The sequence below is a fragment of the Sceloporus occidentalis genome, unplaced genomic scaffold (genome assembly GCF_023333645.1).
Source record: "Sceloporus occidentalis isolate IW3139 unplaced genomic scaffold, rSceOcc1.0.p SCAF_6, whole genome shotgun sequence".
NCBI classification, from domain to species: domain Eukaryota; kingdom Metazoa; phylum Chordata; class Lepidosauria; order Squamata; family Phrynosomatidae; genus Sceloporus; species Sceloporus occidentalis.
In genome coordinates, this window is record NW_028316986.1 from 23,415,364 (window position 1) to 23,433,560 (window position 18,197).

Below are 18,197 nucleotides of genomic sequence, written 5' to 3' on the forward strand. Positions count from 1 at the left end.
AAACTTACAAAAAAGCAACATTGAAACTAAGGTCACTTTAAAACATATAGTTTAAAATGTTATAAAGTAGTCAAACAAACACTGCAATTTAAATAGTAAAGCATTCTCTTTAAAGCCCTTTAAAAACTTTCAGTTCTCAAAACCTGTCAGCATAGAAGGGTTTGCCTGTTAATGGAAAAATCACAAGGAGGGCCAGCCACTGAGGAGGCCCTATCACACACACCCTTTGCTGTTGTGCTGTTTGTATGAGCACCTTCCTGTACATTGTGATGAGTCTGGTGGTCCTTAAAGCTTGGATCGGCTGCCTAGGTTTGCAGTATTGTTCACTGTTCATATATATTGAATGGAACAGACTGCAAAGGCTGTCTCATCCAACTACCTGCCATGTAGGAATACACAACTAAAGTACTCATGAGAGATGCTCATCCAGCCTTTCTTTAAAGACCTCCAGAGAAGGCAAGACCACTACCCTCCAAAGCAGTTTATTCCACTGTCAAACAGATCTTTCAGTCAAGAAGCTCTTTCTAATGTTTAGGTGGAGTCTCCTTTCTTGTGATTTGAATCTATTGGTTTGTGTTCTAGTCTCTGGAGCAGCCAAAAACAAGCTTGCTTCTGCATCATCCTAATGGCCTGATGGCAGGTTGCATTACAATTGATTGTTAATTGGATCAGAATCAGAATCGTGGAGTTAAAGGGGGCACTTGTGGTCATCTGTTCCACCCTCAGTGCAGAAATCCATTTCTCTAACAGATGGCTATTCAACCTCTGTTTAAAAAAAAAAACAACAATGAAGGAGAGCTTACCACTCTCTAAAGCACTCCCTTCCAGTGTTGAATAGTTCTTACCATCAAGAAATTCTTCCTAACTTTTAGTTGAAATCTCCTTTGTTATAGTTTGAGTTTCTTGGTTTGGGTAGTCATATGAAGAGTAATAAATATGTTGAATATAAGACACATGCAGTGGTGTTTTGAACTTCAGTGGCTTGCAGCTTTAATAAAAGATCTAAGAACAAAAAGCCTGAGGAAAGGCCTTGGTTATCATGTGGGCAATAAAGAGAGTTTGGTGGTTTTAAAAGCAATTTTATTTTATTATGGTTATGTAGTGTTTTAATACATGCCTGGTGCTACAGAGAGATTTCAGTCTATATTAGGCAAATACTGATGATGAGAAGAGGAGAAGAGAAGGCGTGAAATGAGGTTTAATAATCCAAATAAAAATGAGTTATAGTGAATGAATTCAGCTCAGTAATTTGCAAAGAGACTTCAGTTGAGTAGAAACAAACAAGCTGCCAATGGAGACAAGCTCTGGAAAGCTACTCAACCATATAGTTTGAACTGAATCTGAATAGAGTGCAGTTCCTGCCCCCACCCCAGCTTCCATGGAGAAAACTCTGCAAACGTGAATGAAACAGAATTGACACAGGGCTTGCTTCTGAACTCTGCAGACAGCATCTGGTGTCCGCTGCTCAGACCCTTGCCAAATTTTGGGAGCAACAATTAAAGTGAATAGGCTTTAAATTAAAACCCGTTTAGCTAACAAGCTGAAAGTCCTAATTTCAATAATCAATCTGTAATCAGCTTTTCCATTTGTATTACACTTATTCTCTGGAGAAAAGTAGGCTCCCATTGGAAAATGTTTATGAATTACAAAAATTAGTCCATCTTCCCGTTATTTAATAATGTACACTGTAAGTTCATGCAATTAAATCAATGAAGTACTTTCCGTGGGTTCTTACGAATTGCTGTCTTACATTGTGAACATGTTCTCTCATAAATCTTGTTGAATTCAATAAGGTCTTTTCCCTTAATAAAATGTGTTTAGAATCTCACCTTAATATGTTGGATGGTGTCTCAGAAGTTAGTCACTATGTTTAATTGTAGAGTGGGCCCTTGGTATCTGCTGGCGTTTAGTTTCACATCGATACAAAATCAGTGGTTGCTCAAATTCCATTGTATGCAATGGCATAGTAAAATGGTGTCTCTTATATAAAGTCCAAAATCAAGGTTTATTTTCTTGAAATGGTGGTACGGGAGAAATCATTTTAAACTGTGGATGCAGAATCCATGGCTATGGAGGGCCAACTGCATAAAAGTATAAACATAAAGAAACCTACCTATAAGGTAGCAGATGTATGAGAATAATTTCTATAAGAGCAATCTTGAAAGACTGATTAGCAGAGGTGTAATAGCTATGAGAACTTGTATAGATGATTTAGGGTGAATAAGTAGATGAAATGAATGAAGCTGAAGAGCCGGGTAAAGAGCCAACTGTAGGAGGAGAAAAGAAAAAGAAGGGATTAAGCAGAGGGGATGCCAGAAAGAAAGATGTACATCAAATAGTTTGTGGGAAAGCCTCTGCTGGGTAAAAATGAAGGAAAGGAGAACAAAAGGATGAAGAGGATGTGGTAGTTACATGTGTTTGATACAAAATATGTGAAATGGCAAATATGTTACAGCTCAATGAATCCTAACAGCATGCATAAAACTCTGCATCTGAAATTACTGGACCAAGTTCGATTAAAACTTCTTTTAGACCAATGCCCTTTCTTTTCAAGCCTTGGGGCCTTTCTATACCTGAGTTCTTTGCAATGAAAGGTATGCAAACAGCCTTCCTGATTCACAGATGTCTGGTAAAAATAAAATACTTGCACTGAAAATGGTGCCTTTCAGATTGTAATTCAGTTAGAAACATTCTGGGGAAAACATCACATAGCTGTGTTGCTTTTCCAAGATCTTTTCTGACCTTATCAGTGAAATGAGTGCCTTCAAATTAAAATCAGAGCATGTTGCATCCATGGTTAATGATAAGATTCCTGAGATATATTAAGAAATATATAAATTAGGTGGTGGTTCTGTTTGATATCCCAGGGTTCCTCTCACTTTCCTTTCACTGGTATCCATTCAACAGGTCGACCATGAGAGTGCCTTTGAGGTGGGGGCTTAGGAAGTAGGGGACAGGAAAATGCCAGTTTATTTTATTTGTTTATTGTATTTATCTCCTTCCTTTCTCCCACCTTTCTCCTACCATGTAGCTTCCACCAGTATTCCTCTGAATCCAGCCCATAAATATTATGGGCACAGTGGAACAATGCCAATTTTTCCTATGGGTGCTATGTGCCTTTTACCAGTGAATCTGGGTATGGCTGTTTTGGAGATCATTTCATGCCCATGTGTATAACCTAAAATTTTGTACTGCAGTATTTCAATGTTTTTGCTTGCTGTTTTCGTGAACATTTCTTAATATTGTGATGGTAAGTCACAGTGCTTGACTTGCCCTCCTTTTCTTCCCGTTTACTTTGTGAAACCTTTGTTTCCTCTAAGCTGAACAACTCTAATCTCTTCCTACTCATCTGTCACTGTTTGTCTTCTTTCTGTTTAATTAGTTTTAACAGGAAATGTACCATTTATTTATTTAATGGCATAGGTTTTCAATTTTATTTTTCATCCTCTTTCTCATATATCCATATGCTTCTTTGTCTTTTTGTGATTGCTGTTGAACATAGCAGAGTCAATTTTTATTGACTGGACTGCAGTAGATCTCTAATCTTTTCCCAGAAATGGCCTAGATAATTTAGTATCTATTAACTTCAGAGTACTTTAACTGCTTCTTCCCATTGTATCCAGTTTGGAATCTGTCAACATTATTTCTCATTTATTGTATTGTTGTCTTCTCCCCTCATAAGTTTCAGTCCTGTGAGCATTCTTCACAGATTCCTTGATCTGCAAGAGAGAAGGGAAAATTTGTTTTGTCAGACTACAGCTCCCAGAACCCCTAGGTGACCATGATGACAGGATTGTGGAAAGTCTAGTCCAACAAAGTAAATTTCCCAACCTCTTGTCTGGAAAATGTACTTTAAAAGATATGGCAAAATTATATCTGTTTCCCATGGTATCTGAAGAGTTAATTACAAAATTTATTTATGTTACAGAGTTCTATCTGAAAGTTTCATAGCTGAGGGTGCAAATATCCAGATACCAAGAAACTATGGGCCTCCTCTTCTTTTTGCCTCCCCCTCCCCCTCTGGGGTTGAAAGGTGTATGACACTGAGCCCCAGATGTTTCAGTTGTTGTGGCTAGTACTCATATTCTTTCAGCTTGGTCTAAATGTTAAGGGAAGTCACTGAATAAAAACTGCATCAGCAGGAGGGACCGGAAAGAAGGAGCGGGCAGTGGTTTGAAAAGCATAGAGCGATCCTGACCAACATGGCGGTCTTCAGCTATATAGTCCATCCACCCCAACTGCGGGCTTGTCATCCGTGGATTTGAGCATGGCCCTATCCCATTCACCCAAGTGTCGGTGTGTGCATGTGCCTGCCCCGCCACAGTTGCGCACACGGCACACCACTGTTAAAACCAATGGGACTTGAGGTCCCACAGTTTTTGGCATAGGTGGGAGATCTGGAACGGAACCCCTGCGGATATGACGGGCTGACTGTATTGGATTACAGTTCCCATTTCCCAAAGCTGACTAGAAGTGATGGGTGTTCCAGTCTAACACATCTGGAGGGCACAAGGTTGGGAAAAGTTAATATCAGTTGAAGAATACTGTTCAGCCATAGGAACTGCCATGAAAGTAGGGCACTGAAGAAGCAGTAGGAGACTCAAAGGAAACAAGGTTGGAGAGGAAAGAAATTTGCTGTTGGCTAAAAAGATGCCAGTTCAGAAGATTGGAAGATTAGAAGGTTGGCAGTTTGAGGCCCGAGTGCTGCATGACTGGATGAGCTCCTGTCACTAGTCCTAGCTTCTGCCAACCTAGCAGTTCGAAAGCATGCACATATAAGTAGATCAGGGGTAGGCAACCTTTTTGAGCCGGGGGCCGGGTTGCTGTCCCTCAGACAACTGGGGGGCCGAAGCCAAAAAATAAAAAATTAAATAATTTTTTTAAAAATTAAATAAATAAATAAACCAGGACAAATATAGGACAAAATTTTCAAATGGAGGACACTTTTTTAAAAAAAAAATGGAGGACATGTGAAAAAATTTGCTGATTTTTAAAAAAATGTTAATATAAATGCATGTTTCTGAGGCTTCTATAGACAATTGCCCCCCTTGCCCGCCACTTGCCCCCCCTTGCCCGCCTCCTCCTGATAGGCCAAAGGCCCCACACCCTCACGCGAGAGGCCAAAGGCTCCAGTGGCAATCGGCGGCAGGACTGGGCTGGGGCCGGTCCCAAGGCCTTGCCAGGCCGCATTCGGCCTGTGGGCCGCAGGTTGCCTACCCCTGAAGTAGATAAATAGGTAGATAAAAACCACCTCAGTGGGAAGGTAACAGGGTTTGATGCAGTCATGACCACTGGAGTCATCTTTGGACAGTGCTGGATCTTCAGCTTAGTAACAGAGATGAGCACCGGCCCTTACAGTTGGTTATGACTAGACATTCATGACAAGGGACTACCTTTAACACAATACCATCACAAACCAGGAAGGTCCTGGGATATCAAAGAAGCAGGAGTTATGGCAATATTTAAAACTTATCCTCTGAGTAAATTTCTCTCTCTTTTGAACTATTTATATATTTCCTTTCAATGAGAATAATTCTCAAGATGATATGCAGAGTTAAAAGATGGTTTACAAATATGTTTCAGTACAGTGTTTCACATTCCCAGAAGGTAGCAGGAATGAGCTGTCATAAGTAGATCTTTTTATCCTCAACACAGTGCAGCAGATTCCCTCGGTGAACACCTGATGGTGTCTACATTGGTCTTGGATCTTTGAAGAACAATGCCTTGTTGGAGATACCTGATTTCCAACAAGGCATTCCTGCTTCCAGTCTGCAGGAACAAGTCAGGTAATGTCCAGGCAAGTAAGGCAAGACAGCATCTGCTACACACATCTTCTCTCTGATGGTTGTTGGAGGGTTGTTGGGATTCTGTGCTCCATAAGTGGTGATGCTGGGACAGTTTATCTTTTATGAAGCTGTCTAATGAGCAGATGTGAGGGAACAAAGAATGTGCTTTGAACTATCCAGGTCAATTCAATGCGAATGCTTGGTACAGAACAGGATGTAAGGATAGTCCTGAGAACAGGAATTTTTTGGTTGGAAGACAGGTGGGGGGGGGGGCGAGTGCATGAAAATGTCTGTATTGCTATGTACTTTTAATATATTCGCTAATCAAAACTGCTTGAGTCCTGACAATATTGCATATGTTGTGAAAATCTTCAGTTTTTGAATAAAGTTTTCTGAACATGCTGAAACATGTTTCTGAACTAAGGTTTGCCAGTGCATGATACTTAGAGGCTTTGAGGGCTAGCATCAATCTGCCTTAAAATGTTTTGTAAATATAAAATGTAAAATGGATTAAAATGTTTTCCCAGTTGTTTCTAAATGGGTTATTTTTAATATCAAATTTGTATCTATTTATTGTCATACATAGCAAATGACTGTCTGGGCCCATGTACATGACAGGTGATGGTACATATCCTATTGGGGAATGAATAGGTGAATAAAATCCTGGAAGTATGCCTGATGTCATGAAATCTTGTAAGAGTATTACTATTTGGAGAGTATGGCATCTGGAATAGTTACTGGGAAAGCCTCTGGATTTGTATGTCTGTTAGATGGTCTGTTGTTATGTTGTTGGTTTAAATTGAGACTGTCTGGAAGTAAGACAGTGGACACAACCTGTGAGAGAGAAATATTATTGTCCAGGAATTATTGATTTATTAAGAAAAACATTATTTATTTTGATTTCACAAATGGCAATACACCACCACCAACAACAAAATGTTCAAACAGGCTTAGCATATGAATGAGCAGAAAATACACATATAAGAGATGCTTAACAGGCAGTTCCATTATATTAGATAACTAGGTGGTGTTTTATGTTTCCAGTTAGAATGAATGCAAAAGATAGCTGAGGAAGTCTTTCATGATGGAGTTAGGGGTAAAGCAGAAAGTGTCTCTCCATAAATCAGCAGATCCTGAAGGTAGTCTGGGCAGATGTGAAGCAGTGGTTACATAGTTGATAAGAGTTGACCATTCCTAAGAGCTGTTTGACAGTGGAACACACTCCCTCGGAGAGTGGTGGAGTCTCCTTACTTGGAGGTCTTTACAGAGGCTGGATGGCCATCTGTCAGGGGTGCTTTGATTGTGATTTCCTGCATGGCAGGGGGTTGGACTGGATGGCCCTTGTGGTCTCTTCCAATTCTGTGATTCCTCATAAAATGAGTGTGATTTTTTTCCCCATTACAAGAGTTGATTGTATAGGGATTTTTCTCGGCCACCATTTTTCCAGAGCTAAGTCTCCCATCTTTCAGCAAGGCAGTCCAGGAGTCATTGTGGATTACTTGAATAGTACATGAACTCAGGTAATGTTCTCTGGCTTTTGAGCCAGTCCAGGAGTACTCAGCTTTAAGGTACCAGTTTGATGTTTTTAGACTGTTTTTTACACTTCACTGTGCAGATTATTGTAATACTAAAAATGGTTATATAATTTTTTCTGCTCTAAATCTCTGTCCAAGGTACTAAAACACAGGAATTGCATCTGTTTAGATATGAACAGTAGTTTGCATGGTGTATTTGCATGGTGCATTCTGGGTAGTAACTGGAGGCATGTTGGCTAGTTTCTAATGTGAATGGTCTTTATAATATTATTGTACAGTTACACTGTGGTGCCTAGATACTGAACATGCTAAACGGATTGGACCAGGCTCAGATTCATGATGGCTGTTGCTGAGGAACTTGTGGAATTTCTCAGGCACCTTCTCCAGTGGAATCAAGATAATGAAGATATTGCTAGTGACTTTTGGATTAAGGAAGTGCCACTGTAAGACAGTCATGAGTGTACTGGCAATCTTAAATATATATTAAGGAATATATTGGCACATCCATGTCAGTATAATTGATCTGAGAATACAAACTGCCTCCACAACTATCTGAAATAATTTCGGATGAGGATAATGTGATAAAACATGGTGATAGGAGGTGATATGGTGTCACCAGCTGTAACATTCCTACCAGTATGTAGTTTTGTCTTTGTAGGAGATGATGGTATACAATCTTTCTACACTAATGGTTATCAGGATAGTATTGACAAACAGTTTTCCTTAGAAAGTTAATAGTATGAGTACAGATAGAATGATGATACAGTCCAGATATCCAAACATCCCCATCATGATAGTGCCAGTACTCAAACAATCAGTTGCCTGGGAATGGCCCATTTGTAAATTTTTTTGGTAGTGTAGAAGAAGAGTGAAGGTGCTAAAAGTTTAGAAAATGTAAAAAAAATTATTGAGTTTTTGCAACAAAACGTACAGAGTCTGTATAATAATGACAAAAAGGAATACAGAAAAATAACAACAATTGATAACATGGGCCAAGGGTGTATATCTGATAAACAGTTATTCTTCAGCAGAATCAAGAAATTGGTTCTCAGAAAGAACCATTGAGTCCATCTTGTCCAGCTGTAGTTTCTTTCCAGAGATCTGTCTGTGAAGTAGGAGGTTGGAGTTGATGGGAATGTTGATTTACCTTGTCAATAAAGCTTAAAGTTTAGACTTGTCAGTAATACCCAGGTATAAGTCCACGCTTAGCCACAAAGCTGCCCCCTTCAAGTGAACTTGGACAGTCATGTTGACCAGTATCTTGATGGAGCACTACACTTGAAGAATCTGTCTCAGTCTAGAGCAATCAGTTCCAGTCTTTGCTCTTTGGTTTCCTTTGGTGACAACCCTTTATCTTCCCCAGCCAGCTTGTGGGGAGGATGGGAAACTAAGGTTGAAAAAGGCTAGCAAGATGTTGCATTGCTAATTCAAGATTACATTTACTGTAATTTTAAGGCTGTGGTTCATATGAGTGCAGTTAACCCTCTGGTGTCAGTCACACCTTAGATATTTCCAGTGAGCTGCCCTGTAAGGTAACACTGCAAAAAACAACAATAACACATGCAGTTCTTTCAGGAATGTGTCATGATGATTCAAGTCAGTCCCTTCCCCTGTTTTTTAAAGAAGAGCTCAGGAGTGGCTACTACATCAAGGCCTCCACCAAACATTAAAGCAAGTGACTTCGAAACTATGCACGTAGGCTGTACACCCTGTTCACCATTTGAAACATTTTTAAATCAGAAGATGAAAAATGCTGGAGAAAATGGGCACAACAGGGCACCTTCTTCAACATTTGATTAAGACTGCTCAGTTTATCCAAACATTTGAGGACATTATTATAACCTGGAATGATAATGTTCCTTTTTCTACAGTGTTGAAACCTCTACACAGTGACCAGATTTCTGTAGTAGTATAGCCAAACAACAACAACAGAAAACCCAAAACAACCTCCCTACACCTCCTTTACTAGAGCATAGTTCAGCAAAATACAGGTAGCCCTCCTCAAAAGCAAACTCTTCCTTCTATATTCATTTCTCTCCCATCCTCTTTGCAAAGAACTGGGAACAGTGTCAGAGATTAGCCCCCTTTATCTTCTTAAAAATTAGCTCAGGTTGAAGGTGCTGACAGGCCCAGAGTCCAAGGTTGCATCAGGACTAAGAGTGGCTTTGAAATGATGCTTTGCTGCTTCAGCCAACCTGTAATTTAGCCACTAGGCTAGTGTTAGACTGAGACCTGAGTTCAAGTCTTCACTGAATCCCAAAGCTAATTGATGTCAGGATTGTCTGTCAGCTTAATCAACCTCACAGGTTTGTTGTGAAAATAAAAAGATGTAGGTGAGATCCTTTATTATGCCATGATCTCCTTGGAGAACAGATGGGTTATCAGTCATATACCATACATAATGGACTCATCTTATTTCTCATTGTGAGTTGCCCTGAAAACTCTATTGTAGTCTGTTGCTATGAGAAATTTGTTGTAGTCAGTACTCTATATACATGCTATAAATAAACATAAGTACATGCAGATGATAAAGGTTCTATATTCAAGCTCCACAAAGACTCCAAGAAGGGCCATTAAAAAATATCCTATAGCTTGTTTACATTGAATTCCCTATTATTTTCTTGCATGCCACGGATAGTGATTCTCTCCTCATAGAAGCAGAGTTTTGCACTAAAATAACATGTGGAGCATCCTGAATACCTCTTTTCCTTTTTCTTTAATTATCGCTTTTCTGCCTCAGAACCATGAAGTTAGTACAGTTTGTAATTCTTGTTCCTTTTTGTAGTTACAGAACCCAATTTTTGCCTTGGGCTGTCTAGATCTGAAAGGATTCAAACCAATTTGTAGGCCTTTATGCAACAACCTTGATAAAGCAATTGCCTTTAAACAGCATGCTCTTTTATTTTATTATTGGTTTCTGCTGTATTCTCTGTAATTGGACATTTGCAGGCACGCCAAATGAATGATTTGAATGGAAGAGGGGAGTAAAAACCAAGGGAGTATCCCAGTGAGGCTGGTTGATTATTTAATATAAAAACAGGGGAATGCTGTTTAATCAAGCATGTAGTTGACCTGTAGAATTCACTGTAGCTAGCCATGTAAAAGAATGGATTTAATTGCTTTGGCTCAGAAATGGCACATAGATTGTATTTGTTAAGTCTTGCGGGAGGTTTTTTTTTTGTAGATTGCAAGCAAGTTAAAAGTGCCCAATGTATATAGTTGCTCCATGCTGTCAAATGATTTTCTTTTTGTCTCTTCACCCCTCCCTAGCCCTAATAATTTGGAGCAGAAGGTACTGGTCCTTGCCAACGGCAGGATAGCTCACTTGATGGCCCAGTGGTTTGATCATATATGACAAATCCTGTATTTATATCTAAGTAGGAATGGTATGTTTTGCCTATATTTACAGAAGCTTTGCATCGGGAGGTTGTCCTCCAACCTTTTGCTGACCTATCCAGAGCGCGTCTAGAGAATATGATGATATATGTAGACTTTTACCATCAGGAAAGATTTAGATGTGTGATGATATATTTGGCATATTGAAAGAGAGAGGACAGATGTCAGCAGAGCATTGTTAATGTTTAAAGTAAAAAGGACTAAGGATATTGTCTGACTATTCAAATGCAGATCTGAGATCCTTTGAGGGAGGCAACTCTGTTCCAATGCTTCACAATCCTGTCTGTAGAAGGCCTTCTTGGTGGCTGCTCCCAAGCTCTAGGAGGTAGGCTAGTCCAGTTGTTCCTCTGGGAAAGAGATTTTTATTCAGGTGGGCTTTTGGCAGTTGGCTAGCTGCTACAAAAAGGTTTGGGTCCCCCCCCCCTCTTTTTGAGCAAAGGAGTATTGCAACTTTTTATCAATATATTTTAAAAGAGCATTTTAATTCAGTAATACATTAATATAGTAATTTGTGTTTTAACAATACATTTTTGTGTTTATTTCTATGCCTATTTGTAATGTTTTTGTCTTGAATCTCAGGTTTGGGGAGAAAGGTTGGATATCAGTGAGGCAAATAGTTAAATAGATCAAGCCAAGAAAAAAAAAAGAGATAAAAGGACCAATTTTAACTTAAAATGCAACTATCAGGCAAACCTCTTCCGATTAAAAAATTCATCCAAATTTGCCTCTTCAAAGCCTTTGGCTCAGTCCTTTACTGGAAAGGAAATGAAGCAACGTATACATAAGTACACTTGAATATAATGTCATTACTAAAATAGCTGATCGGTCCATGGCTCTGCATGAAGGTCACAGTCTATCTGAAGGCATGGGTTTGAATCTCACTTCTGTAAACCTTGCCTCTTCACTGGATGCCCAAGTGGCTTGAGGCACTGCATTTTTCTCTTTTCAGTCCTGACATCCTTTCGGGATGAATTGTAACTGAGCGGCACACCACATGCAGTCCAAGTTAAGCCAAGAGATCTCAGGTTCAGCCCCTAGTATCGTCTTTAATTTAATTAATATTTAATTCTACTAACATAATTAAATAACAGGCTGTATAAGAAAACTCAACTCAAGAGAGCTGCTTCCTGTCTGAACAGATTTTACTGAGGACAAAATGGTGCAGGGCAGTTGCCTGTGTTTTTGTGACAATTCCCTGCTATGCTTCTTCCTTTATTCCTTCCTTGTCCTCCCCTGTCAGAACTGAGATCATAAGCACCTGGCTTCAGGGATTGTTTTACTTGTTTATGTTTAATATGTAAAGGGATGATGATGTGACTTTTAGGAGTTTTGTAAATTCTGAGAGCCAGCACGGCAAAGTGGTTTGAGTGTTGGACTATAACCCTAGAGCCCAGGGTTCAATTCCCAACTCAGCCATGAAACCCACTGGTGATCTTGAGCAAGTCACATGCTTTCAGCCTCAGGGGAAGGCAATGACAAACCTCCTCTGAGCAAATCTTGCTTCGTGATAGGTTCGCCTTAGGGCCGTCATAAGTTGGAAATGACTTGAAGGCACAAACAACAACAAACTATGAGTGCCTGCAGAAATTGCTAACAAAGGTGTTGTATGGAAATTGTTTTATTTCTAGCTGCAGGTCATGAAATAGACTGGAGCCCGGGGGCTTTTCTTTAATCCTTAGGGCAGAGTCTGTAATGCAAAAGGCTCTGGAGTCATGTGAGAAACAAGAATTGAGAGATCCCTTGGGTGGAGAAGCCTGAGGAAAAATTGTGTTATTAGAGTGTCTCATTTCAAACTCTGCTCTAAAGCCAAGGAGAATGTTAGGTATTGGCAATACTGTATGTTTCCTAAACAGTGCCTCTGAGCCCCTCTCCCATTATTTGTACCATATGTGATTGCATGAAGTGATGGTAGAACTGTTTTCAAACTCATACTATGAACAGTGTTGTTTTAATGTTTATATCATTGACAGATGATACAGGCCAGAACTGATTTACGCTTCATTGGTCTGGAAATGCTCTTATTCCTCTTAGTTATGCACTTTTAGTTAGGCTTTAAAAGCTAGTTATATTGGCTCCAGGCAAATGCATTTGCAGTTGGGGAGCAGGATGCTACCTGCCACAGAGAAACCTGCATTCAGACGACACAGCTCCAGTACATTAGATACTCCTTTATACATTTTCTGAGAGCAAGTATTAACTATATTAGCAATGCTTCAGTTTTGTTGGAAAGATGTAACACATCTCCTAGTAGGATGCTACTGGGGGAGGGAAATCCACATAGTAAGTGTTGTGTACACAGTTGCATTGGTGTACACATAGTCAACCAAGCACATGTTTGAAGAGGCTGTGGGCTCAATGGTATAACATGTGTACAGTCTGGATAGATTAGGCAAGTGGGCAGGAAAAGCTGTTGAAGAACTTAAAAAGCAGGATTTTATGATGGCTGTCTTGACCACTTGAGCGGATCACAGCGTTTGTGTGTCTTCAGAAGAAGGAAGCTATTCAGGTAGCCTTGCAGTTTGAGTGCAGGAGAAACTACAGTGTTCAGTGTGGCCTGGCAGATGGAGAGACAGAGGAGGCTTTTGATAAATCAGAAACTGACATTTATGCTTTGGGATGGGTGTCTTCTTGTATTTCCCTACCAGAGTTGTCTTCAATGTCTTTTGAGGAGATACTGCAATTGAGAAATCAAGTTGGGATGAAGGCTTATCAGCGAATGACTTCTGAGAAAAGAGCACCAAGTTCAAAGAAGCCAGAGAAGAGACAGTGGCCAAGCAAAGACAGGTAAAAATGCTTCTCCGGGTTATATCTCCAAGTGAAGAGTATATTTACACTCCCCTGTGTTCCAGTGAAATTTTCATTTTGTACATACTTACTTGAGAATAAATTATTACAGTTGAACTTGGTAAGACTTACTTCTCAGTAAACATGCTTAGGATTGTACTGGGAGATCCCTTTCTGATCCTGCCTGGAAAAGAGGAACAATTTTTAACTAGAAGTGACTTTGGGTGACTTTGTGAGGAGGATGGTTTGTTTGTTTTTTAATAATCTGACTGCCTAAATGTCTTCCTTATAGCATACATTAGTGGAGCTGCTTTTTTCAAAATGATCTGACTGATTTCCCCCTTCCCTCTTTTTTTCTTGAGGTCTTCTGGAATCTTTTTATGTGGCTACTCAACCCCTATTTGCCTTCACAGCTCCTCACATTTTGGTGTATTCTGTAAATGCCATGGATGTGATAAGTTATTTATACATTAAATCAGACAAGAATATAAGCAGATCACTATGGTCTGCCCTTGGACACTTCCATGCAGTTCTGCACATTTAGTATGTGTCATTTGCCTTTGTTCATAGTCCTGAAGCCAGATTTCGGTACAGATTAAGTGCCACATTTAAGGTAATATGAGCAGACATCAGTTCTCCCTCATCTGTTTCTAACTTTTAACTGGAAACATCCTTTTTCCCACCCCACCCTCCTGGTTATTTCACCTTCTACCTGAGGCTCTTGCTGGGTTTTCCAGACAATACCACAAGCCTCTGAAAATGTATCTTCTATTATTGGTTACTTATTTCTATTTTTAACTCTCTGAATCCTTTGGAGGGATGCTTTTGTGCAACAGTTCTGTGCGGCTGGAATCAAACCAGGTAGATATATGTATGTTTTAAAGAAACCTTCTTGACTAGAAAGAAAAGCTTCCCCAAGCTTTGCTCTGTGCAGTAATGCATTTTAGAATGGAACTGAATTCAGAAGGAGCGTTCAAATTAACTGAATGGAATTTTAAAATCATTCTGCAATCTGATCGAAGTCCACTATGTTATCAAAATCAAAATGAAGTACAGTCGTCCCTTCTTATACACTGATTTTTATACACTGATTTAAGCATCCACAGTTTGAAAATGTTCAAAAAAGTATAAATTTCAAATATCAAACCTTGATTTTCCATTTTTTATAAGGGACACCATTTTGCTATGTCATTATATTTAATGGGACTTGAGCATACACGTATTTTGTTATTCACGGGGGATCTTGGAACCAAACCCCAGCGTATAACAAGGGTCCACTGTAGTGCCCAGTGACTGATTTGAAATTTCCCACAATGGATGTGGAATAACAATTCTTGACCAACCACCTGAGGTTCATTGTCTGTGTTGCTCCATCACATCCCTTAGAAAGCAGCATCCCATTTTGGTCCAAAAACATTATAGGCTGAGAGGGTAAGTAAATGGGCTATTGCAACAGTAGCACAGGACATATTGTTCTAAAACAATATTTTACTGCCCCGAAGATATCTGGTCGAAGATATCTGGTCTTGTTCGGGACTAGGAGCTCCATATTGTGAGACTCCATATTACTGTCATGACCTCAGTGAGGGGTGCTGTCTTATTAGATGATTAGTGAAGGGTGCTATCTTTTTAGGTGATAGATAGCATGTGAGGTGCTAGATCAAGGATGGGCAAATTGCAGCCCCATGACCACATGTAGCCCTCGAGTTTTGTGGTCCTTTAGCCCACTAAACTTCATTGGACTGTTCTTTTCTGGGCAAAAGAGGTGAATTGTCTCTCCTGAAAGCCACAAGGAGCATTAATTCATGCTTTAAATAGGTTTCAGAGTCCTATTGTACTGTTCAGCAACAACTGTGGCTACTTGTAGGGTTTCCCCTTTTTATGATAGTCCATGTGGCCTGTAGAAGTTTCCAGGGATAGAAAATTGGACCTCAGACTGACAGCAGGTGCCACCCCTGTTCAAGATGGAAGTCTCATCTAGCATTTCACTGGCTGTTGCTTACTTTCTCCATTCCTTATAATTTTGTCTGTGTCCATATCTCTGTACAGGGCTCTCCCAGAAAGGCTGTTTTTTAGGGAGCCATCTCTCGTAGGACCAGTTGTATGCTTTGCCTTTTCTTCTGTGTCTGGAGGCAACAGTATAAAGCCATGGCTCACATAAAAGAAGAATGAGTTTTGTTGCTGTCACTGCCAAATGGTAGAGGTGTCATATTTTCAGGCTGCTAAATGATTTAAAATGAAAATCATGGTGGTGCTACCAAGAGAATGAAAACGAGCGATACTTCACTGGGCCAACCCATTGGAGGAAAAGTGAAGCATTATAAAACCTCCCAAGAGTTCTGCCTGCTCTATCTTTCGAAATAAAGAAGAAAATGATGAAGTTTATATACTGTTCTTCATAAACAAGTCACAAGTAGTTTACAAATGAGAATAAAAATAGCAAATGCAAGCACAAAAATGCATCAAGTGCAACCAGATCATAAATGTCATAAGCTATAACAGCATTAAAGGGACCCAAGACATGGGTGAAGAGGTACAACTTATATAACTCATGAAACAGATCTGTTGAACACACCTGCAGAGGTGGACAGTTCTGTAATACATTCTACATAAATGTGTTCAGGTTGCTTCTCCCTAGACATTGCCAGTGGATCAGGTTACAAGCACAAACCTCTCCAGAGATCCCAAAGACCAAGCTGATAGATCCTGGGGTAAGTGTTTCAGCTTGTGAAGACAAGTAATTGGCTGATATATGATAAAAACTCTGAAATGAGTTGTTAAATATCTAATGAGATACGTGAGTGAAATAAAGATGCAAGAATTGTGCTAGCCCCCTTGAGTGTTTGTTTTGCCCCCTGCCTGTGGAAGATGACTTTCTGAGGGCAAAACTTCCTTTATCCACAAACCCCAAGTTTACATTTCATGGAGAGACTCCCAGATAATGGATGCTCTCCCTTTGAAATGTTCTCCTTCCTGTATAGAAGGCCTAAAAATGGCAAATGATTGTTCTGTAGGGTCAGATACCATATTTGCAAAAAGCAGCACATAATAATACAGAAGCTATATTTGCTAAAGCAGATGGTAGTCCTTGTCCAAATATTTGCTTTCCATCTGTTTACTATAATGTTTAGTGAGTTGGTTTGTATCAGGGATGATCAAATTGCAGCTACCTGGCTGTTTGTGACTCCTCAAGCCTGTTTTTGATTCTTCCTCTCCTCCAGACTCCCTCAATCACTATTCCTAGAAGATTAACTTAAATAGGTTATAAATTGTCCCTTGATTATTTAACATTTAAAAGTACCAGTTTTTCAATACCAGAAAGGAACTTCTGGTCACTTCTGGTTACTTCTGGGTTTGTTTGTTTGTTTGTTTGTTTAGTTGTTTTGTTTTGTTTTTACTGTCCATGCTGTCCTTGAAAGACTCCAAGGGCAAAACATTAGCCCTTGAATCCCTGCAGTTGCTCATCCTTATTGTATTTCCCTCTTTTCTACTAATCTACTAAAGGGATCTAACCCAATTAGAACTGCATGGAGTATTTGGAACAAATACAAGGAAAGAGTGGTATGTGGTTACTTTCCTGCTTCCCCATTATTTATTTGCATATTACTTTCCTTATAAAAGGAAAGGGATCACCAGAGCCCATGAACACAATTTTTAAAAACATAAACAACTCTATAACCTTTCTGACATAAAATTGCAGATTAAGCTTGATATCATAGAAGAGAGTTTTTACAGTTTCCTCCATAGATTCAAATAAACCTGAACACTTCAGACAAAACTTGAAAAAAATTACTTTTCTAGACTGCTAGAATCTCCCAGCAGCAGAGTCCACCTAAACATGTTGAAGCGAGATTTACCTGTCGTTAGATCCTGGGAGGAAAAATTACAATTTATTCCATGGGAGCATTTAGATACCTCAGTCTCATAACCTTTTGGGGTTCAGAGTAGTGTACACAAAGAAGAATAACTCCTAAAGAGCAATAAACTGTGATATTCAAATAAAGATTTGGGACTAGCCTCACACAGAAAAATATTTTTGCTGAAATTTAATCAGAGAAGAGATTTTCATTTGAAATTTTGGTCCCTTATCTTTCTTCAGAGTATTGTACCTGTAATGAGCAGCAGTCTGTGCTCGCCAGTTCTGAGAGAACTAAAGCCCTTTTAAAAGGTAATGAATGCAGGTGAAAAGGGGACAGAATGATAAGAACACTTAATTAGATGTACACAGCCTGGAAGGTTTTTAATAACTTTTTTTTCTGTTATGCACACTGATTATATAAATTAGTTTGCCATACAGATTGCAATCATCTCAGTACAATCAGTCTGTCAGGATCCACATACACCAACAGAATTAATTTTTTTCCATGAGTTTCCATATTTATATTCTGTTACTCCATATATTAGTGTAATGGGTAATGAGTGTGTGTGAAGGGCTAAGGCCAAGGTGAAAGCAAAGCAAAGTAGGTGCCTTCAAGTTGTCTGTTGACTTATAAAAACCACATGAAGTTTTGAACAAGGAATACTAAAAAAAGATGGTTTGCTATTGCTGTCCTTTTAATATAGCATCTTTTATTCTCTGGTGATCTGTTCTCCCTTCCAAGGACTAACCACCACTGAGTCTGCCGGGCTTCCAAGATCAGATGGGATTTAGTGTCTTCAGGATAGTAGGCAATTGAAAAGTGAAAAACTTAATGTG

The 18,197-nt window shown here is 39.4% G+C and overlaps 1 protein-coding gene across 1 annotated transcript in view; it reads left to right on the plus strand.

Moving 5' to 3' along the window:
• The window catches only part of RRP36 (ribosomal RNA processing 36), a 31,577-nt gene that overhangs the window by 7,192 nt on the left and 6,188 nt on the right, over positions 1-18,197 (plus strand). Inside the window, exon 3 of the mRNA XM_089529100.1 lies at positions 13,363-13,501. Within this exon, the coding sequence (XP_089385226.1) occupies positions 13,363-13,501 (139 nt within the window). The remainder of the gene's footprint in view (positions 1-13,362; positions 13,502-18,197) is intronic.